This window comes from Tachyglossus aculeatus, chromosome 17 (assembly GCF_015852505.1).
Source record: "Tachyglossus aculeatus isolate mTacAcu1 chromosome 17, mTacAcu1.pri, whole genome shotgun sequence".
Classification (NCBI taxonomy): Eukaryota; Metazoa; Chordata; class Mammalia; order Monotremata; family Tachyglossidae; genus Tachyglossus; species Tachyglossus aculeatus.
Window position 1 is genome coordinate 35212022 of NC_052082.1, and position 24019 is coordinate 35236040.

Genomic DNA, 24019 nt, shown 5'->3' on the forward strand with positions numbered 1-24019 from the left:
TGGGAGATTTTACTCCCGGAGCGGACTTCTGGGCAGGGAACTTGTCTACTGACTCTGTTATATTGTACTCTCCCAATAACACAGAACAGTGCTCTGCACTCAGTGCTCAATCAATACCACTGATTCAGTCAGTCAGTCTTATTTATTGAGCACTTACTGTGTGCACAGCACTGTACTAAGCGCTTGGAAAGTACAATTCAACAATAGCGGCAATCCCTGCCCACACCTGGCTTGCAGTCTAGCAGGATTGATTTTTGCCTGACCTTCCTCTCAATGTACCCAAACATTTCTGGCAGCCAGAGCGGAGGTGTGGGGGCTTACAAGTGGGAGCAACTGAGGTACTCCGAGATGCTGACGCGGAGACCCCAGAGGCAGAACTAGGACTGCTCCTGACCCGTTGGTACTCAGGCCTGCCTGGGCCTAAAATGCTATTTTTAAACCCCATACCCTCTGGCATCTGGTAGGTAGCCTGTTGGAGACACAAGGGAAAAAGTAGCCATCCAGTCCTGGCTCTCTTCCTGTCAGTGGGGTTGCAGCGCTGTGCTTCCGTGCAGTGGAGTGCCGGCACCCGCGGTGGTGCCTGAAAATCATGTTGCTTTGCACACTAGGCGCTCGGTAAGTACGATTGAATGAATGAATGTTGCGCACCCTCAGAACGGACTCCCTAGGTTTATTTGAGGAGCAAAGCCCCGCTAGCCCAGGCCCCACGCAGCTCCATCATTACCTGAGAGGACTTTGGTGGCCTCCATCCTTGAAATGAATGGTCAAGAGGATGCTGAGGGGACACCTGAGTTCCCTTATTCCCTTGAGAACCTCAGGACTTCCCACTGTCTTGGTAAGTGTGAGCAGCAGGAGAGGGGGATAGAGGAGTGATGCTGGGGCGTGGGGAGAGGACAGGAGGGGAGGGTCCTTGGCAGAGTTGCCCTCACGGGGTTGGGAGAAAGGGGAAAATCTCCCCCGGGGGCTTCACGGGTGCCCCCAGACCTTCCAGATCTTTATTGAGCTGCGTCTGGAGGCCCGGCGGCCGCTGGAGACCATCGGGGCCGTGAGACGCCTCTTTGGAGGCGACATCTCTGCCACTTTCAAAAGTGGAGATGGGGTTGATCAGCTTCATGGCTAGGTAGTTCTGGAGAGGGCAAAGGAGAGGGTCAGGCGTATCACAAGAATGATTAACAAATGGCATTAAGCGCTCAGGACGGACTGAGTCCGGGGGTGGATGCGAGATAGAGCCGAGAGCGTCTCTGTCCCACCCCATCTGAGAGAGGGAGAGCGGGGTGTCCTCTAGCCCCTTTTCCAGATAAGGGGACGTCTCTGAAACCCCGGGAAGAAGTGGGAAGCCCGTCCAAGCGTTTCCGCCCCCTCCCCCCTGGCCGTCACTCACGGGGGTAGCGTAGACGAAGGTGACCAGCAGGAACGAAAAGAACAGGATGAGCAGGAAGATCATGATGCGCCAGCGGTGCCGTTGCCAGATGATGTAGCGGAGGCTCCGTAGAGGGGCGGTCCACCACAGGAACGAGACTTCTGGCCGTCTGTCCCACCCCAGACGGGTGAGGGGATGGAATTGGGGGGAAGGGAGTGGACGCCCTTCCACCTCAATTCCATCTTTCTCAAAAGGGAGGCCTCCCCGACTGTGATGGGCCCAGCCTCGGTGGCCCCAGTGACATTCCTTGGTGCCCACCCCAGGCCACGCGACATACACGGGGGCCAAGAGCACGGGGTTCTGGTTGGGCTCCCTCTGGCCACGACCGGCCGGCTTCTCTGCTGCCTCCTCCTCGGTCAGTATCTCCAAGGTTAGCTCCAGTTTGCCCTGGGAATGTCAGAAGGAGTGGTGAGGAAAAGGGGGCATCTTGGTGGTCAGGAGGACCCAAAGCAGTGGAGGGCTCTGCCCCTGGGGGGGGTCTCTGAAGTACTAGCCCTGCCCCTGGGTGATCGGTCAGTCAGTGGTGTTGAGCACTTAACTGTGAGCCGAGAGCTCAGTAGAGTGGGTAGACACGATCTCTGCTCTCGGGGATCTTACACTCTATCATTCATTCAATCAATCATATTTCTCGAGCGCTTACCCCGAGAGCTCACCTCCTCCAGGAGGCCTTCCCAGACTGAGCCCCTTCCTTCCTCTCCCCCTCGTCCCCCTCTCCATCCCCCCCATCTTACCTCCTTCCCTTCCCCACAGCACCTGTATATATGTATATATGGTTGTACATATTTATTACTCTATTTATTTTACTTGTACATATCTATCCTATTTATTTTATTTTGTTGGTATGTTTGGTTTTGTTCTCTGTCTCCCCCTTTTAGACTGTGAGCCCACTGTTGGGTAGGGACTGTCTCTATGTGTTGCCAATTTGTACTTCCCAAGCGCTTAGTACAGTGCTCTGCACATAGTAAGCGCTCAATAAATACGATTGATGATGATGATGATGATGCACAGAAGTGTACTAAGCGCCCGGGAGAGTACAGTACAACCGAGTTGGTAGACACGTTCCCCGCCCACAACGAGCTTACCACCATCATCATCATCATCAATCGTATTTGTTGAGCGCTTACTGTGTGCAGAGCACTACTAAGCTCTTGGGAAGTACAAGTTGGCAACATACAGAGACAGTCCCTACCCAACAGTGGGCTCACAGTCTAAAAGGGGGAGACAGAGAACAAAACCAAACATACTAACAAAATAAAAGAAATAGAATAGATATGGACAAGTAAAATAAATAAAAAGAGTAATAAATATGTACAAACATATATACATATATACAGGTGCTGTGGGGAAGGGAAGGAGGTAAGATGGGGGGATGGAGGGGGGACGAGGGGGAGAGGAAGGAAGGGGCTCAGTGTGGGAAGGCCTCCTGGAGGAGGTGAGCTCTCAGTAGGGCCTTGAAGGGAGGAAGAGAGCGAGCTTGGCGGGTGGGCAGAGGGACTGGGGGCATTCCAGGCCAGGGCGATGACGTGGGCCGGGGGTCGATGGCGGGACAGGCGAGAACGAGGGACGGTTACGGCCAAGAGGGGTTACACGACAGTCCAAGGGAGGGCAGGGGCAGCTGGGCCTCGGACCTGGGTGCTAACCTGGGGATTGTACTAACTGTCATATTGTACTCCCAGTGCTCGGCACACAGTCAGCGGTCGGTAGATCTCATCGATTGGTTTCCTGCCCCGAGAGAGAATTCCACCACTTCCGCCTCTGTCTCTCGGGAGCCAAAGCTCCCCACCGTTGTCGTCCCTTTTCCCCACTTGGCGTTCAGGCCCAGCACCTACCGACAGACGCCACTTGCCCTTCTCTTCGACCAGGCAAGGCCACCAGCCTCGCATCTGCCTCTGTCTGAAGAGGGAGACGCATCTGTGCGGCGGGCGGCTGGGCTTGGACCCCGGGGCCTCCAGCATGCTGGCCGAGCAGCTCTGGGGACGCCGAGCGGGGACGGGCAGGTGGGACAGGTCCAGCTCGAGGACTCCTGAGGGCAGAGAGGAACGGGGGTGGGGGGCCGAGGGCCGCGCGTCTCCCCCTCTCCACCAGCCCCTCGGCTTACCTATGAAGTCATCGGCGGAGAACTTGTCGTTGTCCCAGACCTGGAGGATGAGGCGCGGTGGCATCTTCTTCAGGGCGGCGTCCAGGCTCCAGAAGTGTTGCTGTGGGGAGGCAGAGAGCATCCCGCCGGACTTGGCCGCCTTCGGGAACGATGGGGTGGGGTCCCGGGGAGGCCCGAACCCGCTCCGCACCTCCTGGGACTGGACGCACATCCGCTCCATGGGCAGGTAGTCCAGGGTGAAGATGAACCTCCAGTTAAAGCTGCCCTCTCCGGCCAGGGAGCGATAGTGGATGTCCGTCTTCTGGGAGTTTTTCTCCTGGCCCTGCATCCACCTAATAATAACGATAAGAATTATTACGATTATTGTGACGTTTTGTGAAGCACTTACTATAGGCCGGGCACCGTACTATGCGCTGGGCTGGCTACGAGCAAATCGGGTTGGACGCGGTCCCCGTCCCATGTGGCGCTCGCAGTCTCAATGAGGGAAGCAGCGTGGCTCAGTGGAAAGAGCCCGGGCTTTGGAGTCAGAGGTCATGGCTTCAAATCATCATCATCATCAATCGTATTTATTGAGCGCTTACTATGTGCAGAGCACTGTACTAAGCGCTTGGGAAGTCCAAATTGGCAACATGTAGAGACAGTCCCTACCCAACAGTGGGCTCACAGTCTCAAAGGGGGAGACAGAGAACAAAACCAAACATACTAACAAAATAAAATAAATAGAATAGCTATGTACAAGTAAAATAAATAGAGTAATAAAAATGTACAAACATATATACATATATACAGATATATACATATATTCAAATCCCGGCTCCTCCACTTGTTGGCTGTGTGACTTTGGGCAACTTCTCTGGGCCTCAGTTACCTCATCTGTGAAATGGGGATTAAGACTGTGAGCCCCGCGTGGGACAACCTGATCACCTTGTAAACTCTCCAGCGCTTAGAACAGTGCTTTGCACATAGTAAGCGCTTAATGTGATAAAAAAAATCTGTATTTTACAGACGAGGTAACTGAGGCACAGAGAAGTGAAGTGACTTGCCCAAGCCCACACAGCAGACAAGTGGGCGGATGGGGATTAGAACCCATGACCTTCTGATTCCCAGGCCCGTGCTCTATCCTATCAGGGAAGCAGTGTGGCTCAGTGGAAAGAGCCCGGGCTGGGAGTCAGAGGTCATGGGTTCTAATCCCGGCTCCGCCACTTATCAGCTGTGTGAGTTTGGGCAAGTCACGTCACTTCTTTGGGACTCAATTACCTCATCTGTAAAATGGGGATTAAGACTGTGAGCCCCCGCAGTGGGACAACCTGATCACCTTGTATCCTCCCGGCGCTTAGAACAGTGCAGTAAGCACTTAATAAATGCCATTATTATTGTTATTATTGTTCATTCATTCAATCGTAACGAGCGCTTACTGTGTGCAGAGCACTGTACTAAGCACTTGGGAAGTTTATTATCCACTATGCCATGCTGCTTCCCACCGGTCGGTCCTCCCAGAACTGGGGTACCCTGCCCTACTCCTTGGAGGAACTGGGAGGCCCAGGGCAGCACTGGGGAGACCCAGGGAGCAGCCCCCGTGGCCCCGGGGTTTGACCCGACCAGCCCCACCGGCCGCTCACCCTTTGACGTAGATATCGCTCATCTTCTCCCCCATGATGCTGACGTCCCGCAGGTCCATGTCACACGTGTTCCAGATGATGCAGCGGAGCTCGTACCTGTAGCCGCTGCGTCCTGAGGCCCCGCTCTCACCCGCCCACCCACCCGCGCTCTTGACTGGGGAGGGAGACTCAAGAGGCCCTTTTCCCTCCACGGGGCGAGGGTGGTCCTTTTGGGACAGGCAGAGCCTCTGACCCCCACCTCCTCGCCCCCAACCATTTCCCCTGTTTCCCTGAGCTGTGGCTAAATAATAATAATAATAAGGATGGCATTTATTAAGCGCTTACTATGTGCAAAGCACTGTTCTAAGCGCTGGGGAGGATACAAGGTGATCAGGTTGTCTCACAGTCTTCATTTTAGACTGTGAGCCCACTGTTGGGTAGGGACTGTCTCTAACTTGTACTTCCCAAGCGCTCAGTACAGTGCTCTGCACACAGTAAGCGCTCAATAAATACGATTGATTGATTGATTCATCCCCCCTTTACAGATGAGGTAACCGAGGCCCAGAGAAGTGAAGTGACTGGCCCAAAGTCACACAGCTAAGTGGCGGAGCCGGGATTTGAACCCATGACCTCTGACCCCAAAGCCCAGGCTCTTTCCACCGAGCCAAGGGGTTGGGTCAGAGGAGGAGAGCTCTGGGGGTGAGGAGCACTGGTGAGCGTCCCCATTTGCTAGTTGCAAGAACGATAACTAGGCTACTTGTTAAGCGCTTACTATGTGTCAAGCACTGTTCTAAGCACTGGGGTACAAACAAGTTAACCAGTTAGGATGCAGTCCCTGTCCCGTGTAGGGTTTACAGTCCAAGTAGGAGGGAGAACAGACGCTGAATCCCTGTTTTCCAGGTGAGGGAACACCCAGAGAACAGCAGGCAAGCGGCGGAGCCGGATTCGAACCCAGATCCTCCGATTCCCAGGCCCGGGGTCTTTCCATTAGGCAACGCTGCTTCTTGAGAGGTGAGAACGTCCGTTCTTGGCCCCCTCCAACAGGCCCCAGGCTCCAGGGGAGCCTTACCTTTTGGGCTTCCTGGGGGTGATGTTGACGGGGGGCCCCGGGGGGCCAAACTGTTCCGGGAAGATGTCCACCCACATCTGCAGCTTTCCCTGGAGGCAGGTGTGGGGGAGGAGGTCAGCGTGCACCCCGCCTCCCTGCAAGACCTCTCCCCCTCTTTCCCCGCAGTCCCGGCCCGGAGGGCGGTTGGAGGGAGGTCCCCAAATCTACCCCTGGGCATCTTGGGGGGGACAGGGATTGGGTCCGGAGGGGTCATCTGGAATCTGCCCCACGAACCCTCCTCCCTCATTTCCCGCCGCACGCGGGCACGTGGGAACCCAAGTGTGAGCCCCGCCTTCAGGACTCCACCTGGTCGATGCCCGGTTGGCTACTGCTATACAAGGTGCGGGTCTCCAGGTGCTCGGGCACCAAGCCCTGGGCGCGGAGGAGGTGCAGTGCCAAGCGCTCTCTCGGGGGCCCCAGGTGCTTAGTAGCGGGGGGCTTGGGTTCTGGAGGGGAGCAGAGAAGCAACACCGGGATCAGGTGTTGGTGAAGAGTAAGCTCATTTTAGGCAGGGAACACATCTAGCAACTATGTTATACTGTACTCTCACCGGCGCTTAGTACAGTACTCGGCACACAAGCGCTTAATAAATACGCTTGACTAAGTGTGAACTCCCCAGCATGGACCGCACGTGAGGGCCCCAAAGCCTGCTCCCTCCCTAATAATTATAATAATCATAATAGTGGTGTTCGTTAAGCGCTTACTATGTGCCCAAAACTGGGGTACGTGTAAGGTAATCATTCATTCATTCATTCAATCGTATTTATTGAGCGCTTACTGTGTGCAGAGCACTGTACTAAGCGCTTGGGAAGTACAAGTCGGCAACATATAGAGATGGTTCCTACCCAACAATGGGCTCACAGTCTAGCAGTCAGGCTGGACACAGCCACGTGGGGCTGACGGCTTTAAACCCCATTTTACGGATGAGGTAACTGAGGCAGAGAGAAGTTAGGTGACTTGCCCAAGGTCACCCAGGTCCTCCGCCTCCCAAGCCGGTGCTCTTGCCATTAGGCCGTGCTGCCTCTCCCTCCCTTCTTCCCGCCCTCCATCCCACGGGCCACCTGTCCTCCCATTCCCCGGCCCCATGGGTCCCCTTGCTGAGAGCCAGCGCTGCCCCTTACCAAAGTTTTTCAGCAGGAATTCTCTCCCGCTGAATCGGATCCTGTCCTCCTGCACGCTCAGCTCGGGCAGGGGCAGCCCCTTCCTCCTTGCAAAGAGCTCCAAGAGGCGGCTGGGAAGCAGCTGGTCCCGCCACTGGCAGGGCCCGGAGCTTGGGAAGAGGAAGAGGAGGAGGAGAAATGTGTGGGACGTTCCAGAGAAGGAATGGGGCATATGGGCTCAAGGCACCGAGTCCCTCGTAGTCCCGTGGGGCTAAGGCATCCCCCCTTGGTTGCCAGCAGCCCAGCTGGGAGTCCTGGCGGCCCTCCCCTCTCCCCGGGCCCCTCTCACAGGCAGTAGGTCGAGGGGAGCCCACAGCGGGCGCCGAAGCCGGACAGCAGCCGGTTCTCCAGGTCAATGACCGTGGCTCCGATCTTGGGGTCCGGGGGCATCAGGTCGTAGTCAAAGAGCAACACCTCCAGGTCCTTCTCCAGAGGGATGGTGCAGCTCAGCTCAAACATCCTGAAGTGGGGAGGGAGAAGATGGGGGACCCCTGGGCCCCCCTGAGGGCCTCCTGGTCCAAGCCAGACACAGACTGGAAGACTTCCAAACCCCAACGCGTGCCCGCCTCTATGGATAAGAAGGTTTGGGGGCTTCACCCCAGTGCTCCCTTGACTACTTCAGAAACCCTGTCCTGGCTTCAGAGGCAGGAGCTGGAGGACGGACAGCTTAGGGTCTGGGATGATGGGCCCCCCACCCCCCCACCACCACATTGGGTGGGACCCCCGAGGTTGCAGGGGTCTCTGCCCAGGGTGAGGTGAGGGCACCTGTGTGGTCTGAAGTTTCCTCCCCCGGGTTCGTCTAACCCTTGCCCACATCCTTCCTCTGGTCGGCGACTCCCTCCCACTTCATATCCGAAAGACCATCGGAGTCCCCGCCTTCAAAGCCTTATTTAAAGCCCATCTCCTCCAAGAGGCCTTCCCCGACTAAACCCTCATTTCCTCTTCTCCCACTCCCTTCTGTGCCCTTCATTCACTCCACCCTCAGCTTCTACGTGTATTTCTGTAATTGACTTCTTATATTAATGTCTATCTCCCCTTCTAAACTGTTAGTTCCTGGTGGGCAGGGAACACGCCTACCAACTCTGTTGTCTTATCTTCCCCGGAGAGCGCCTAATACAGTGCTCTGTCCCAACTAAGTGCTCGTTGATTGGGTGTGCCCAGTGGGGAAGCGACCGTGGCCAAATTGGGTCAGGAAAGCAGAGTCCTTACGAGCCGAAGGTGGGGTCCAGTGTGTTGGGCTTATAATGCTCCCGGCTGCCCACGGTCTGCTGGCCCAGCTTCAGAATCACATAGGGGTCACACTGTGGGGGCACAGGCAGGGAGGAAGGGGTGGGCTGGAGGGCACGGGGCCTGGGGAGGAGGAGAGGGTCTCTGGTGTGGAAGCGAGGTCCCTCGAGGACTTGGTGGAGGCCAACGGGAGGGAGAGGGGCCTGGGCCGCGCCACACCGCCGTGGTTACCAGGCTGTTGCGGTCTTTGGGCTGCAGGTTGAAGGCTCGCACCACGTATACCCGGATCAGGCACTTCTGAAGGCCGCTCTTGGGCAGCTCCTGGAACTGGCGCGGAGGCCTGGGAGCGGCGGGGTTCTCGGGCAGCGGGTAGATACGGAAGAGTCCCTGGGGGTGAGGGAGGCCGGGGGTCCCGGGCTGGGCCCGATTGGGTGACACCGCTACTCCGGGGCGGGGAGGATGGTGGGCATGGGGGGGGGGGGCACCCTGGGAGGAGTCGCGCCTCGTAGAGGGAGACTGACACAGAATAACACCGGGCTGAGGAGGGTGGGTAGCCGGGCCTTGGTTCTGCAGGGATGGAGAGCCTGGAGCTAGGGTTTGGGGAGAGGGGCAGTGGGACTCGACCTCCCTCAGACCGTCGTGGGAGGGAGGAATAAGGCAGACGGTGGGCCGGGGTCCAAGTTAAAGAGCCGGGAGGGTGTGGCGGACCTTGAACTCGCCCACCACGGGGGCATCCTCGTGCGGCTGCCCGCGGTACAAGCTAAAACTCTGACAAAAATCCTGCAGGCCCTGGAAGTCAGGCACGGCCTCCAGCTCGCAGTCGTACACCTGTGGGGCGGGGCGGAGCGGGCCTCAACTCCGGGGCTGGAGTTCCCCTCACCTCCCTTCCGTTGGGAGCCGGGGACTCCCCTCTCCCCCTCTGCAGCGATCCCAGGAACCCAAACCACTTAACACTGTGTCTCGGGGGAGGGTGCCCAGGGCTACCGCTGAGGCGGCAGGGCAACACCATCCCAGGGTGGGCTGCTGGGGAACCATCTTCGCCGGCCTCCCTCCCCTCTCCCCAGCCTTCACCTTAAGAGAGTCCAAGTCCTTTTTCACGTGATCTCTGTCCTTGCAGTGTTCGCCTGTGGCCCAGTACAACTTGCTCCACCAGTCCTCTTCGTCATCCATCTCCTCCTGGGGACGGGGTCATCTGGGTGTTTCCTTGGGGTGGGGGTGGAGGCCTGGCCCAAGGGTACGTTGGGACCATCCCCCCAAAGAGGTAGTGAGTCCCTCCTGCCCAGGGACTCCCCTTCAAGGATCTGGATAATTCGAGGCCTCGCTCGGCTCTCCTGGGGCAGTGTGGCGGGGCCGGGGGTCGGGGATGGGGAAGACGCGTGCTGCCCGCTCCCAAAGGGGAATGTCCTGGAGTGACCTGGTGGCTGAGGGAAGAGGGCAGGGGTGAGGGGAACCGCAGGCCGCCCCCAGGCACCTCAGCACAGGTGTGCAGCTGCCAGTTCTTCCTGGTCAGGTAGTTCAGGAACTGAAGAGAGGGAGGAGATGAGGGTGTGAGGGTGACCTCCCACACCGCTGCCCACGGAGGTCAGGAGGTGGGTGCGTGGAAAGGGCAGGGGGGAGTGCGTGTGGACGTGCGTACGTGTGTGTGTCTCCATCCAACCCTTGGGAGAGAAGGAGCAAAATAAGGCCCAAACTCATCCCTGAACTGCTTCGGTCCTTTCCACCGTAAGTCCTCCTTCTCTTCCCCTTCTCTTCCCTTTCCCCCCACCTCTACCCTTTCTGTCATCCCCTTCTCTTCTCCCTCTCCCCTCTCTCTCGAGACAGGTGGTGGGCTTTGTCCCCTCAAGGACCCAGCTGGGGGTCAGGAGCCAAGAGGTCATTTCCACATTTCCCTTGTGGAGTTCCCCGCCAGAAAGCTGCCGGGTAAAGGACCGCGGGCCATTCTGAGGCCGGGGAAGGGGCTTCCTCACCTTTCTGGGCCGGACTCCTTGGAGAACTGTGGGGAGGAAAGGAATTAGCCACAGCTGAGGGAAGGATGGCCAGTCCAGCAGCAGGAGCCGGGATTAGGAAGGGGGAGGGCCGGCTGCAGGGAGGCGAATCAAAGCTAGAGGGGTTGGCTGCAGGGGGGCTGTGGACTAAGGGTGGTGCTGAGGGGTGTTGGAGTGTCCTCCTGTGATGGAGAGAGGAGATCGGAAATCCGAAGTGAGAAAAGGGAGTGAGGGGGAGGGGGGTCTTACCAGGGAGCTGTGGGGGGACGTACCCCTCGGCCCAGGGGTTGCAGAAATAGGCGCTGAGGGAGTGGACGGTGGTCTGACCCACCACGGGCTGGTAGCCGAATTCTTGGTTGTCCACCACCTTCAGTACCAACGGCGGGGCGTAGGCCTCTTCTTCCGGCAGCAGCTGCCAGGACAGGGAGACAGGGCTCGCTCCAGGGCTCTCCCCCTCGCCCCTCCTCGCCCCCTCGCCCCCTTACCAGGGTCAGGAAGAGGGCCGCCTGGGGGAAGTTCGGGTTGGAGCTGAGGTCACGAATGGGGGGTGTCTGCAGGGACTGCCCCCCACACTCCACAAGCAGGTGGGGCGACTGCACCTGCCGCAGCTTGTAGCTCTTCAGGTTCCGCAGGCCCCAGGCCAGGATCTGTGCCCGAGGGGAGCGAGACCCAGGGAGCTTGGCTCCTGCCGTAGGAGGGTCGGAAGGCAGGTCATCAAACAGTCAGTCGTGGTACTTATTGGGTGCCCCCTGAATACAGGGCACGGAACCAAGTTAGAACAAGAGCACAAGAGTAACAGTAGTACTGGCAGTAGTAGTAGTAGTAGTAGCAGTAGTTGTAATAATAATAATAATGGCATTTATTAAGCGTTTACTATGTGCAAAGCACTGTTCTAAGTGCTGGGGAGGATACAAAGTGATCAGGTCGTCCCACGTGGGGCTCACAGTCTTCATCCCCATTTTCCAGATGAGGTCACCGAGGCCCAGAGAAGCGAAGTGACTTGCCCAAAGTCACACGGTTGACAATTGGCGGAGCTGGGATTTGAACCCATGACCTCCGACTCCAAAGCCCGGGCTCTTTCCACTGAGCCACGCTGCAGTAGTAGTAGTTGTGGTAGTAGAAGTGGTTGTATAGTTGCGGAAGTAGTGGTGGTGGCAGTAATAGTAGGGATTGGAGTAGTCGTAACAGCACTAGTAGTAGAGGTAGTAATAGTGATAGTAATAATAGTAGTGGTAGTAATAATAATAATGACGGCATTTGTTAAGCGCTTACTATGTGCAAAGCACTGTTCTAAGCGTTGGGGAGGTTACAGGGTGATCAGGTTGTCCCACGTGGGGCTCACAGTCTTCAGCCCCATTTTCCAGATGAGGTAACTGAGGCCCAGAGAAGTGAAGTGACTTGCCCAAAGTCACACAGCTGACAGTTGGCGGAGCCGGGATTTGAACCCACGACCTCTAACTCCAGAGCCCGGGCTCTTTCCACGGAGCCATGCTGCTTCTCTAGTAGGAGATAGTAGGAGTGATAGTAGGATAGATAGTAGGAGTGACAGTAGTAGTAATAGTGATAGTAGTATTCATACATTCATTCAATCGTATTTATTGAGCGCTTAGTGTGCAGAGCACTGTACTAAACGCTTGGGAAGTACAAGTCGGCAACCTATAGAGACGGTCCCTACCCAACAGTGGGCTCACAGTCTAGAAGGGGAGACAGAGAACAAAACAAAACATATTAACAAAATAAAATAATTAGAATAAATATGTACAAATAAAATAGAGTAATAAATACATACAAACATATATACATATATACAGGTGCTGTGGGGAGGGGAAGGAGGTAAGATGGCGGGATGGGGAGGGGGAGGAGGAGAAGAGGAAGGAGGGGGCTCAGTCTGGGAAGGCCTCCTGGAGGAGGTAAGCTCTCAGTAGGGCCTTGAAGGGAGGAAGAGAGCTAGTAGTAGTAGTAGTAATAGTAGCAGTAATATTAATAGTTATAGCAGTAGTAGTGATAGTGGTAGTGGTGGTAATAGTAGCATTCAGAACAGTGCTTTGCACATAGTAAGTGCTTAATAAATGCCATCATAATAGTAGTTGTAGTAGTAGCTGAAGTAGTAGAATTGCAGTAATTGTAGCAGTAGTAGTATTTGCAGTAGTAATAGTGATAACAGTAGTGGCAGTAGTAGGAGCAGTAGTAGTTGTAGCAATAGTAGTTGAAGTAGAGTTGCAGTAGTAGTAGTAGTGGTAGTAGTTTAGCAGTAGTAGTTGAAGTACTACTTCCCCCTTCTCCCCCTTCTAGACTGTGAGCCCACTGTTGGGTAGGGATCGTCTCTATATGTTGCCACCTTGTACTTCCCAAGCGCTTAGTACAGTGCTCTGCACACAGTAAGTGCTCAATAAATCCGATTGAATGAATGAATGAAAGTAGTAGTAGAAATATAGCAGCAGTACAAGCACTAGTAGTTGCAGTAGTATTCATTCAATCGTATTTATTGAGCTCTTACTGTGTGCAGAGCACTGTCCTAAGCGCTTGAAGTAGGAATGGCATTGAGTCAGTAGAACTCATGAAACCACCAGAAGGCAGGATGAAACCCAACTTCCCAAGGACCCCAGGATCCCAGGGAGGTTCTCTAAGAAAACCATCACCCTCTCCCTCTTCAGCCCTGGGAACCCTGGGGGTACGATGACGCAGGGGAATTGGGGAGCCCAGAATTCCTCCTCCCCGACCTCCAGGAAGTTAAGGCTCAAGGACGCGGGGGGTCAGCAAGGCCAACGGGAAATGAAGGCGTGGGATCTCCCAGCCAGCAGGGACCACCCCCCAACCCCAACCGCCCCTCACCTCAATGGCCGACTTCCTCAGGGTGGGCTGGAGGCTTCGGGGGAGAGTGTAGTAGCCATCCTTCCAGGGGACACTGAACAGCGGGGGTCTCTGCTCCCCGCCCTGGCAAGAGCAGTGAGCGCCTTGGAGCTGGAATCAGCTCCCCTCGCCCCCCCAACCCCCACCCAAGGAAGAAGTCCCCACTGGGAGGGCCACCGCGGGGTCAGGTCCCTTGAAGCAGGGTCCCATGGAAAGGTTGGGGAAGGAGCCAGCCCATGCCCCCCATCCCACCCGGGGGGAGTTAGGCCCTGGGGTCTGACCCTCAGCCCCGTCCACGGCCCTGGCCAGCCCGTCTCCCCGCTGGGGCAGTGCCAATGCAGGGGAAGACCATGCCCCCTCCTCTACCTGACTCTCCAGGACAAGCTCTGAGGCTGCCAGGATCTCGGCACCTTCCATCTCCGGCCCCCTATTTATCGGGTGCCAGCCCAACGCCGGGGGAGTCCTGGCCCCCAGATCCAGCCAGACGGTCGGGGACCAGATGCTGCGCCCCTTCAAGCTGTCACCACCCTGCAGGGGAGGAGAGGGTGGGCTCCGGGGATGAGCAAGGTGAGGGTGACGGGGGATCGTGGGCTCGGATAGGAAGGAGGAGGAGGAGCAGCGTAGTTTAGCGGGTAGAGCACAGGTCTGGGAATCAGGTCACGGGTTCTAATCCCAGCTCTGCCACTTGTCTGCTGTGTGACCTTGGGCCAGCCGCTTAACTTCTCTGGACCTCAGTTCCCTCATCTGCAAAATAGGGATTCAATACCCGTTCTCCCTCCTACTCCGACTCCATGTGGGACTTCTTATCTTGTATCTGGCCAAGCACTTAGTACAGTGCTTGACACATAGCGCTGAAAAAAACACGATTGTTATCATCTCGGGGCCAAAGGGAAAACGTGGTTATCCTGGGAGGAAGGGGAACAATATGGGCTGGCCACGGAGGAAGCCCTGTCCCAGACTTGAATTCCAGCTATCGCAGGGGATCAGTTAAGACATCACCAGGCCCCAATCCCAGCCTTAATGGGAACTGCCCTGTCTGTTGTGTGTATACACGTATGGGCTAATGGCAAGGGAGAGGCAGGTGGGGCAACCAGAGGGCCTGTCTGGAAGAGACCCAAAGGGTCCAAGAAGCCGAGCGTCTTGAGGGGACCCATGCACGGGCAGAAAGCGAGCCGTGAGTGGCGAGGGCCTGAAGGCAGGCCTTTGGGACCTCGCCCATCTCAGGGCTGACCACCAACCCTGGGGTTCTTGTCCCAGAGCTCCAGCACCAGCAGGGGTGGGTCCCTCTGGGTGTCGCGGGGGTCTCCGTAGAGCAGAATGTGATCGAAGAAGAGGGTCTGATCCCACGAGGGGGCCAGTGAGGCCTGCAGAGCTCGGGTGCGCTGGCTGCGGTGCAGAAAGGTCACCTGGAGGTAGGGTGCTACGGGGAGAAGGGGAGGATCCCGTGGGAGGAATCGCAAACGGGGTGGGCAGAGACGGGACCCTCCCTCTCCTCCCCCAGCTGGCTTCATCCCACCACGGTAAGTGGGGGAAGTGAAGAGGAGCAGGGCAGTTCTTGGGCCAGGGTAGGGAGAAGGGCAAGGGCAGCTTATTGCTAGTTGGCCCCCAGGCTCCCCTCATCCAGCCACGGCCAAGGCGCCGTCCTCCACCGGCCACTCCGGGGGGGCGGTGGGGATGGCCTGCAGAAAGATCCCTACCCGAAAAGCTTTGGCTCTGCGTTGGCTGCATGTCTCTGGCCTGGTAGATGTAGCAGAAGAGCTGGTAGTAGTGGGGCTCTAGGGACAGGGGACACAAACGCACACACACACACACTCGGTGCCCTGGCCCAGCCTGCAGTGCCCGCTCTGGTGGGCCCTTCTGCGTGCCCCCACCCCCAGGGACTGAGTTAGCCCTCACCAGGGATGATGCAGTAGATAAAGGGGGTATTGAGCTGCTGCTGTTGCTGTTCCTTCTCTGCTGACTCCCCTTCGCAAGGCTGGCGCCCCTCAGCCTCTTCTGCCTCTTTTTCAGGCTTCGCAGTGTCCACATCCTGGAGCCAAAGAGACTGCTCGTCCTGGGGGATCCCAGCGACGGAGCCTGGGACTCGGGCAGGGAAAGGCGGGGACCAGAGACCGAGCCCCCACCCAATCCCTCCAGGTACCCCCTATCCGGTCAGTGCCTCTGAACTGACGACCCCCTGCCCGGTCCTTGCCCCCCAAGTACCAAGGACCCCTCCAAGAGGAAGATGGGAGCGATGCTGGAAGGCTGAACGGGCAGCAGTCTGCGGCGCCAGCAGCGGCGACGGAACCGGCTGTCAGGCTGGCTCAGCTTGGTACCGAGGGACCCGTATTGCCAACCCCTGTCGTCATCGTCCTCCTCCTTCTCTTCCTCCTTCTTCTCCACTGCCACTGCCACCGTCTCCTTGGGCCTCCTGGCTGAGTGCTGGGGGGCAGAGGGGCGGGGGTGGTCCCCCGCTAGCCCCGTGATGCCCCTGGCCTAGTCCCGCAGTGGGCTCCGGGGAGAGGCGTCGTAGGGGGTGGAGGGAGTCAGGGGAATGGGCAGATGAGGAGCAAATTGGAGGGAAAAGGAGGCCAGCCTGGCCAGCTCACCAGCTGCAGGAAAGAGGCCATTTCTGGCTCCGAGCTCTGCCCCCCAGAATTTCGGCGTCTCCACCGCACCCAGCGCCGACGCCTCCACGAGTGAAAGGTCTTCTCCACCGCGTGCCAGGCCTGGGGTGGCACCGTCGAGGGGGTCCCCGTGCTGTACTCCCAGCCTGCGGGCACGGGACTGTCAGCCCAGCCAGCCTTGGGGGGGACAGGAGGCCGGGATGGCCTGTCTTACAGGGAGGAGGGCTGAGGTGGGGACAGATGGAGGTAACAGACAGGCTGTTCCCTTGCTCCATGGATCAGATGCCCATAGCGTGTTCTCAATAAACACCAATTTCGAGAGGAAAGATAAGGGCGGACCAGATTAAAGAGGTGCTGGGCACCGGCAGGGACTGGTTATAGGGGCTGCCGGGCACTGGCACAGACTGGCTGTAGGGGTTGCCGGGCACCGATTTGGACTGACTGTGACTTCCCCATCTTCCCCAGAAGGGACCCTTCCACCAACGAGGGATTCTGGGACAAGTTCAAGGTGGTCATCATCATCATCATCATCACAGAGAAGCAGCGTGGCTCAGCGGAAAGAGCCCGGGCTTGGGAGTCAGAGGTCAGGGCTTCTAATCCCGGCTCCGCCACTTGTCAGCTGTGTGACGTTGGGCAAATCGCTTAACTTCTCTGGCCCTCAGTTCCCTCATCTGGAAAATGGGGATTAAGACTGATCACGTTGTATCCCCCCCAGTGCATAGAACAGTGCTTTGCACATAGTAAGCGCTTAACAAATCCCATCATCATTATTATTAACATCATCATCAGTATTTACTGAGTGTTCACTATTTATTTATTCTATTTATTTATTTATTTATTTATTTTACTTGTACATTTCTATCCTATTTATTTTATTTTGTTGGTATGTTTGGTTCTGTTCACTGTCTCCCCCTTTTAGACTGTGAGCCCACTGATGGGTAGGGACTGTCTCTATGTGTTGCCAATTTGTACTTCCCAAGCGCTTAGTACAGTGCTCTGCACATAGTAAGCACTCAATAAATACGATTGATTGATTGATTGCATTCAAGAACACCGTACTAAGGACCTACATTCATTCAATCATATTTATTGAGCGCTTACTGTGTGCAGAGCACTGTACTAAGCGCTTGGGAAGTACAAATTGGCAACATAAGTACTAGTATACTATAAGTACAAGTTGGCAGCCCATGTCCCAAGGGCTGTCTAATGCATATAGAGCACAATACTGGGCACCTAGTGGTTGCGGAGTTGTACCCCAACTTTGGCCCTGTCCCAGGCCACCCCAGGGCTGGGACCCCTGGGGGGCCACCCAGACCAGCCCGCCCAGCGGGACTTGCCAGCATCATCCACGGCCCGGTTCAGCTCCACTGCCCAGTCGCCTTCGAAGTGCCATCCCTGGGGACAGCGCAGGTCCTGGCGAGCCGGCACAGGCTCTCCACTCTGCCAAGGGAGTAAGCGAAGGAAGGTGAGAGTCGTGGGCCCGGCCCGGGGCTCACATACGTACCCGGGGGTGACCACCACCGGCCCGCTCCCGCGACCTAAGGTGGATGTCGCCGGGCTCACACGACATGTGGGTCCCGGAAGTCCCCAAGACAGGCCAAGTGGGTGGGGATCCTGAGCCGCCACCCCTGACTGGAAGCCAAGTTATCCAGCCACCCTCGCACCCACTCACTTGGTTGGTGTTTGGGATGGCGGCTGGAGCCCAGAGCCCTCCCGGCTCCCGGCTCTGGTTCTCATACACCTCCTCCATCACCTGGGGGTGGTTCGTGTCGGTGTCCAGGCGAAGCCTTGGAGGAGAGAGACAGGCAGGGAGGAGAGACCCCCCCCCCCTGCCCCCACAGTCGCACTCCCCTCCCCTCCGTGGCGTCGACCCCAGCCCGCCGTCCCGGTCCCCCGGCCCAAGTCCCTCCCCCTCACCTCTTCTGGGGTTCCAGTGCCCAGGCATTATGCCAGCGCCAGCCCCGGGGCGGCTGGAAGGCAGTCTTGTCGAGGGCCAGGTGGCCAGAGATGTCGGAGAAGGCCGGGCACTGTCGTGCGTCTGGAAGCCCCCACTGTCCCTTGAGGAGGGCCTGGTTCTCGTACTGAGGGAGGACGTGGTGGTCTGAGGGGGCCTGCACCACCTCCCTTCCCTCTCCCTCCTCCCCCCACCCCCCCAATTTAGGAAGCGCCATCAAAGCTGAGTCCGCTGTGGGTAATAATAATAATAATGGTATTCGTTGAGTGCTTACTGTGTGCAAAGCACTGTTCAAAGCGCTGGGGAGGTTACAAGGTGATCAGGTTGTCCCATGGGGGGCTCACAGTTTTCATCCCCATTTTACAGTCGCACAGCTGACAGTTGGCAGTTGGCGGAGCCGGGATTTGAACCCATGACCTCTGACTACAAAGTCCGGGCTCTTTCCACTGAGCCATGCTGCTTCTCGGTGGTCCTACACACCATCTCTGCCCTCAGAGAGCTTACAATCTATCGTGGAAGGGGGCCAGACAGACAGACAGAGCCCTAACCAAGACAAATTCATGCCCAGAGGCACTTCGGAGCCCCAGTCCTGGGCAGCAGGGACGCCACGCTGCTTCTCCAGATATCACCCGGGGGGCACAAGCCCGTGGCTGGGAACGGGAAGCGGTCTCACTTGGGAGTCACCTGACACTAGTCAAAGGTTTTCACTGATGAGACCCAAGCCGAGCTCTGAAAGGTGGAGGGGTGCAATTTAACTGGGCTGGGCCAAGGTGACGGCAGGAGGATAGTCAGGGGCCCACCCGATCCCCGCCGATCCCTCTGAGCCCACAGCCCCTATGCCCCGGGCACCCTCACCGTCTCCGCGTAGACGACGACGTTCCCGGGGCAGCGTTGGGTGAAATCCTCGCTGTCCGCCACCCGGCCGAGCCACATGAGCACGCGGAGCTGGGCGGGAACCACTCCTTCCTGCCCTTGGCCCTCCGGGTACTGACCAGACAGTCGAGGGTTGGCGGCGGGGTGAGGGGCTGCCTTCTCCATGGGCATTCCCCGTGGGCGGATGGGGTGAAGTGGGGACAGTTGGCCACAGTTCGGGTGAATTAACCTCAGGGGCAGCTGGGCTAGGGTTGACAGGCCCAGAATCCCCTGGGCCAAAGCCCACCCCAGGGCCAAGGCTGGGTTGAGGGGGGCAGCACGGGGGGGGGTGGGTGGGTAGACCTACCTGAAGGAAGAGGGTTTGTGCTTTTCCACAGAAGCGGCCACAGGCGCGGGGCCCCGCCCGGGAGAACATGACGCTGTGGGCAGGCACCCGGGCAAAGGCCACGCGCTGGTCCTGGCACAGCAGCCAAACCACCACATCCGGCACGCTCGCTTGGGGCTGCTCACACGGCAGGCACGGGGTCAGGTGAGGCTCTAGCCCCCAGCCCCACCCCCCTCTGCGGGACCCTCCCTCTGGGTGACCGCAGAGGGGCCTCGCCGACCCGGACCGCCAACCCGGGAGGGAGGCCGGGATGGAGGGCAGGAAGGGCAAGGGTGCCCCCAACACTGGCAGCAACCTGCCAGATGCCAACCGGCCAAAGGAGAAGGAAAAGGGTCATCAACTGGGTCCTCTCGCCCAGTCGCCAGGCAGGCCTGGGTCCCCGGGTGACCCCCCACCCTGGGGTTATCCACACCTGCCGGAGGGCTGAACCGATCCAGGGAGCGAGAGGGAGAGGGAGGAGTGGGGCGGGGTTGAGGTGAGGCTCGGAGGTGACCGGAGCCCACCTCGGGGAGGACGGAGCTGAGGCGGTGCAGCCAGCCTTCGGCTTCCGGCACCAGGGGCCCGTGGCCCACGGTCTTGGCTTCCTGGGCCAGCTCCTGGAGGAGGAGGCCGCGTAGCTGCCGCAAATGCTGGTCCAGGGCGGTGGCACTGGTCTGTCCCTTCGGGCTGGGCAGAGGATGACTGGACAGGGACCGGAGGGAGATGCTTCAGCTCCCTCCACTCCCACTTTTGGGAAACCCAGGGCTCCACCATCCCCGCCGGCCACTCCTGTGACCCACCCTTATGGCGTGGCTGAACCAGGCCGGCCCTGAGCCCATCCAAGCTGGGGCTGGGAAGGCTCCCACCCCCAAACACCCCCCTCAACCCACGGCTCAGCCCAGTCCCACCTACAGTCTGCCCTCAGGTCTGCCAGCAGCTTCTCCCGCAGGCTGGGCAGCCGTGGGTCCTTCGGGTTTCGGATGGCTTTGAGCGCTTCCAGGTTGGTCTTCTGCCCGGGACAGGCATCGAGTGGAGCAGTGCAGGCAGGGACAGCAGTGAGGACGAGGGCAGGAGTGCGGACAGGGGCAGTAATGTAGATAGGGTAGCAGTGTGGGCAAGGGGCAGGAATATGGACAAGAGGAAGAAGTGAGGACGGGGCAGCAGTGTGGCATGGCAGCAGCAGCAGGAGTGGCAGGTTGAGAAAGCTGACAGGGATTCCTCCCCCGCACCCCCCTCAAGCTCACCAACAGGCCTCAGCCACCTCCCCTGCCACCCGCCCCTCACCAGCCGGGTGTGGATGGCGTGCAGGACATTGAGGGCATCCATTCGGTAGCTGACGTCTTCCCAGAAAGAGGTGACCGCCACGACAGGCTTGGTGTCCGACCAGGGCAAGTAGTGGTAGGCGTTCCCTGGGACGTGGCCATGTTGAGTTGGGGGTTCCCCAGAGCCCCTCCCCGCTCCCCCCGCCCACCTGAGGGCTCACGGGAAGATGCCCCTTTGCCTCTCGGCAGCCTCCGACCCCCTCCAGGGCCAGAGTTGCAGGATGGGAGGGGCTCCCATGCCCGAGCTAAGCTAGGCAGGGAAATGGCAGGGTCGGAGATGGGGTGCACAGGACACGTGGAGAAGCTGGGTGGGAGTGGGGGTTGGACGGGCAGGGGAGAGAGAGTTGGGAGGACAGGCAGGGAAATAGAGAAAAGCTTGAAAGCAAATGAAAGTGGGGAACAGACCCCAGGGATTGAGCCCCTCCAGAATTAACCGAGTCCGGTGAGGAAAGTACTATACTAGCGGGGGAAGAGACAGCTCTCTCTCTGTCACTGTCTCTCTGTCTCTGTCTGACTCTCTGTGACTGCTTCTCTCTTTCTTGCTCTCAATCTCAGTCTCTGGCTCCGTTTCTGATTCTGTCTCTGATTCTCTCGGATTCTGTCTCTCAGTCTCTCTCTCTGACCGTCTCTGAGTCTCTCTGTCTCTGACCCTTGCTGACTCTGTCTCTATGCCTCTGTATCTCTCAGGGTTGGCTTTTAATAATGATGCTGGCATTTATTATGCACTTACTATGTGCAAAGCACTGTTCTAAGCGCTGGGGAGGTTACAAGGTAATCAGGTTGTCCCACGGGGCGCTCACAGTCTTAATCCCCATTTTCCAGATGAGGTAATTGAGGTCCAGAGAAGTGAAGTGACTTGCCCAAAGTCACCCAGCTGACAAGTGGTGGAGCCAGGATTTGAACCCATGACCTCTGATTCCAAAGCCCCTGCTCTTTCCACGGAGCCACGCTGCTTCTCAATTTACCATCAAATACCACTTGGCTGGACTGAGTGGTGGAGGCCAGAGGGCTGTAGGTGGCATCCATCTGGTTCCCATAGTGGCCGATGCTGACCTCGAACCGTACCAGCCCCTTGAAGGCTGGCATCATGGTGGACGAGAAGAAGATGGCGCCCAGTCCATACTTGTGGCGGGCCAGGTGCCTCTGGCCCAGGGAGAGAAGAGAGCCGGGGATGGCGGAGGCCCCAGGGCAGCTGGGGGTGAGCATCCCGCGGCCAAAGGGTGATCCCTCAGGGCCTTCAACATCCATGTGGATGTTCCCGACGACCTTTCCTTTGACTTCTTCCTCTCATTCCTCAGCTCCGCTGACCTCCTGCTTCACCCCACCTCATCCACTCCCCAACCTGGACAGCGGCTCCATCTCATCATCTCTAGTCACTGCATACCCTCACCAACTCTGAAATCCATCCATCCACCTCTCCACCTCCTCACCTGCCTTCTCTCCCAAACATCCCTTCCCCACAGACCTGTCCTGTTCCCCCACAGAGACCTCTGACCTTTTGATTCCCTCCAATTTTCTAAAGTCACCATACCCCCATTTGGTCTCAATACTCAATCTACCTTCTCTTGATGTGCAAATCCTCTCCCTGGACACTGCCCTCTCCACTGAACTCAACTCCTTCACTCTTCCTTTCCCTCCACCAATCTCATACCACTAACCTACAATCTTGCCTCGTCTTTGACTCCCCTATCTTTCCCAGCAGTATCTCAAGAAGAGATCTCCTGCTTCCTCTCAAAAACTATCCCTTCCACCTGCACGTCCATTCCTTCTCACAAAGCACTTGCCTCCTCCCTTCTCCCCTCCCTGACCGCCATATTCAACTGTTCACTTTCCAGTGGCTTCTCCCCCACTGCTTTCAAACATGCTCATATCTCACCTACCCAAAAAACCCTCCCTTGACCCCACTTTTCTCCCTCCAGTTATCACCCCATCTCCCTCCTACCATTCCTCTCCGAACTCCTTGAGCAAGTTATATACGCTTGCTGCCTCCACTTCCTCCACTCCAATTCTCTCCTAACCCCCCTCCAATACGGCTTCCATTCCCTTCACTCCATGGAAACTGCCTTCACTGAAGTCACTAATAACCTCCTTCTTGCCAAATCCAATGGCTTCTACTTCATTTAAATCTTCCTCGACCACTCAGCTGCCTTCAACACCGTGGACCACCGTCTCCTGGAGTCATCCAATGTTGGCTTCACTGACTCTGTCCTCTCCTGGTTCTCCTATCACTTAGGCCACTCATGCTCAGTCTTTTTCTCAGGCTCCCCCTCTCCCTCCACCCTCTAACTATGAAAGTCCCTCAGTGTTCAGTTCCGGGTCCCCTTCTATTCTCCATCTACACCCACTCCCTCAGAGAATTCATTCACTCCCTCAGCTTCAGCTACCATCTCTACCAGGATGATTCCCAAAGCTACCTTTCCAGTCCTGATCTCTTTCCTTCTCTGCAGTCTTGCATTTCCTCCTGATTTCAGGACATCACTACTTGGATGTCCCACCAACGCCTCAAGCTAAGCACATCCGGGATAGAACTCATCCTCCCACTCCAACCCTGTCAATCAGCTCTTCTGCGTTAATTACCTCGTCGATCTCCTACCCAAGCCGCACAGTTTGCTCCTCTATGACCAGTCTATCTTGTTGCGGACACCTTTCCCATATCCTCCTGCTCCACATATGATAAACCACCACCCTTCCCACCTTCAAAGCCTTATTAAAAATCGTACGTCCTCAAAGAGGCCATCCACGACTAAGCCCTCATTTCCCCACTCCCTCTTCCTTCTGCATCACCTAGGCACTTGAATCTGTACCCTTTAAGCACTTGATATTTAACTCTCCCTCAGTCCCACAGCCCTTATGTACATAGCTGTAATTTATTGTATGACTGACGTCCCCACTAGACTGTGAGCTCCTTGTGGGCAGCGAATGGGTCTCCCAACTCCATTGTATGGCACTCTCTCCTAAGAGTCCAGTGCTCTGCACACAGTAAGCGCTCAATAACTATGATTGATTGATTGCCTGAACTTCAGCACTTTCTGGGCCAAATGGGGCTGGGCACTCCCGGGGGAAGGATGAAATAGGGCGGAAGGTGGGTCAGGGGAGAAGGGATTCTGTTCCAATGACTTCCTGGCTTACCTCCACCACGGAAGCAGCCTTGTTGGAGAGGGTAGCTGTTTTCTTTTCCAACAAAGTCTCCATGCTGGTGGTCAATTCCACTAGGATCCGACCGCAGTAAGACGCCGCTTCTTCTTCCTGGGTGGCAAGAAGAGACTGAGATCGGCGAGGAGCAGGGGGTTAAAATAGTGAACTGAAAACTGGCTCGTGCCTGGTGCAGATCAGGGGGTTTCAGCTTGTGTCCATCCCCAGGGGGGTCTGCCTTGAGGACTCTGGAGGGTACGTGCAGAGTCCTCCCTGGCAGAACCAGAAGCCAGCGTCCTTTCAAACAGCCTGGCCCTTCTCC

General features: G+C 57.3%; 1 protein-coding gene across 1 annotated transcript in view; it reads right to left on the reverse strand.

Annotated features, from left to right (window-relative positions):
• Positions 1-650: 650 nt before the first annotated feature.
• FER1L5 (fer-1 like family member 5) overlaps positions 651-24019 on the reverse strand; it is a 44975-nt gene continuing 21606 nt past the window's right edge. The window contains exons 18-53 of the mRNA XM_038759873.1: positions 23695-23811; positions 21531-21708; positions 20528-20652; positions 20152-20252; positions 19768-19945; positions 19226-19381; positions 18862-18993; positions 17970-18133; positions 17725-17839; positions 17390-17492; positions 16035-16198; positions 15649-15867; positions 15343-15475; positions 15144-15221; positions 14685-14866; positions 13813-13974; positions 13429-13530; positions 11082-11243; positions 10846-11008; positions 10579-10604; positions 10083-10133; positions 9683-9787; positions 9320-9439; positions 8843-8998; positions 8594-8685; positions 7674-7844; positions 7346-7494; positions 6531-6670; positions 6186-6274; positions 5138-5233; positions 3709-3850; positions 3519-3618; positions 3250-3443; positions 1698-1807; positions 1382-1529; positions 651-1126 (exon numbers count right to left, since the gene is read on the reverse strand). Coding sequence (XP_038615801.1) covers positions 926-1126; positions 1382-1529; positions 1698-1807; positions 3250-3443; positions 3519-3618; positions 3709-3850; positions 5138-5233; positions 6186-6274; positions 6531-6670; positions 7346-7494; positions 7674-7844; positions 8594-8685; positions 8843-8998; positions 9320-9439; positions 9683-9787; positions 10083-10133; positions 10579-10604; positions 10846-11008; positions 11082-11243; positions 13429-13530; positions 13813-13974; positions 14685-14866; positions 15144-15221; positions 15343-15475; positions 15649-15867; positions 16035-16198; positions 17390-17492; positions 17725-17839; positions 17970-18133; positions 18862-18993; positions 19226-19381; positions 19768-19945; positions 20152-20252; positions 20528-20652; positions 21531-21708; positions 23695-23811 — 4824 coding nt within the window. The 3' untranslated portion in view covers positions 651-925. The remainder of the gene's footprint in view (positions 1127-1381; positions 1530-1697; positions 1808-3249; positions 3444-3518; positions 3619-3708; positions 3851-5137; positions 5234-6185; positions 6275-6530; positions 6671-7345; positions 7495-7673; positions 7845-8593; positions 8686-8842; positions 8999-9319; positions 9440-9682; positions 9788-10082; positions 10134-10578; positions 10605-10845; positions 11009-11081; positions 11244-13428; positions 13531-13812; positions 13975-14684; positions 14867-15143; positions 15222-15342; positions 15476-15648; positions 15868-16034; positions 16199-17389; positions 17493-17724; positions 17840-17969; positions 18134-18861; positions 18994-19225; positions 19382-19767; positions 19946-20151; positions 20253-20527; positions 20653-21530; positions 21709-23694; positions 23812-24019) is intronic.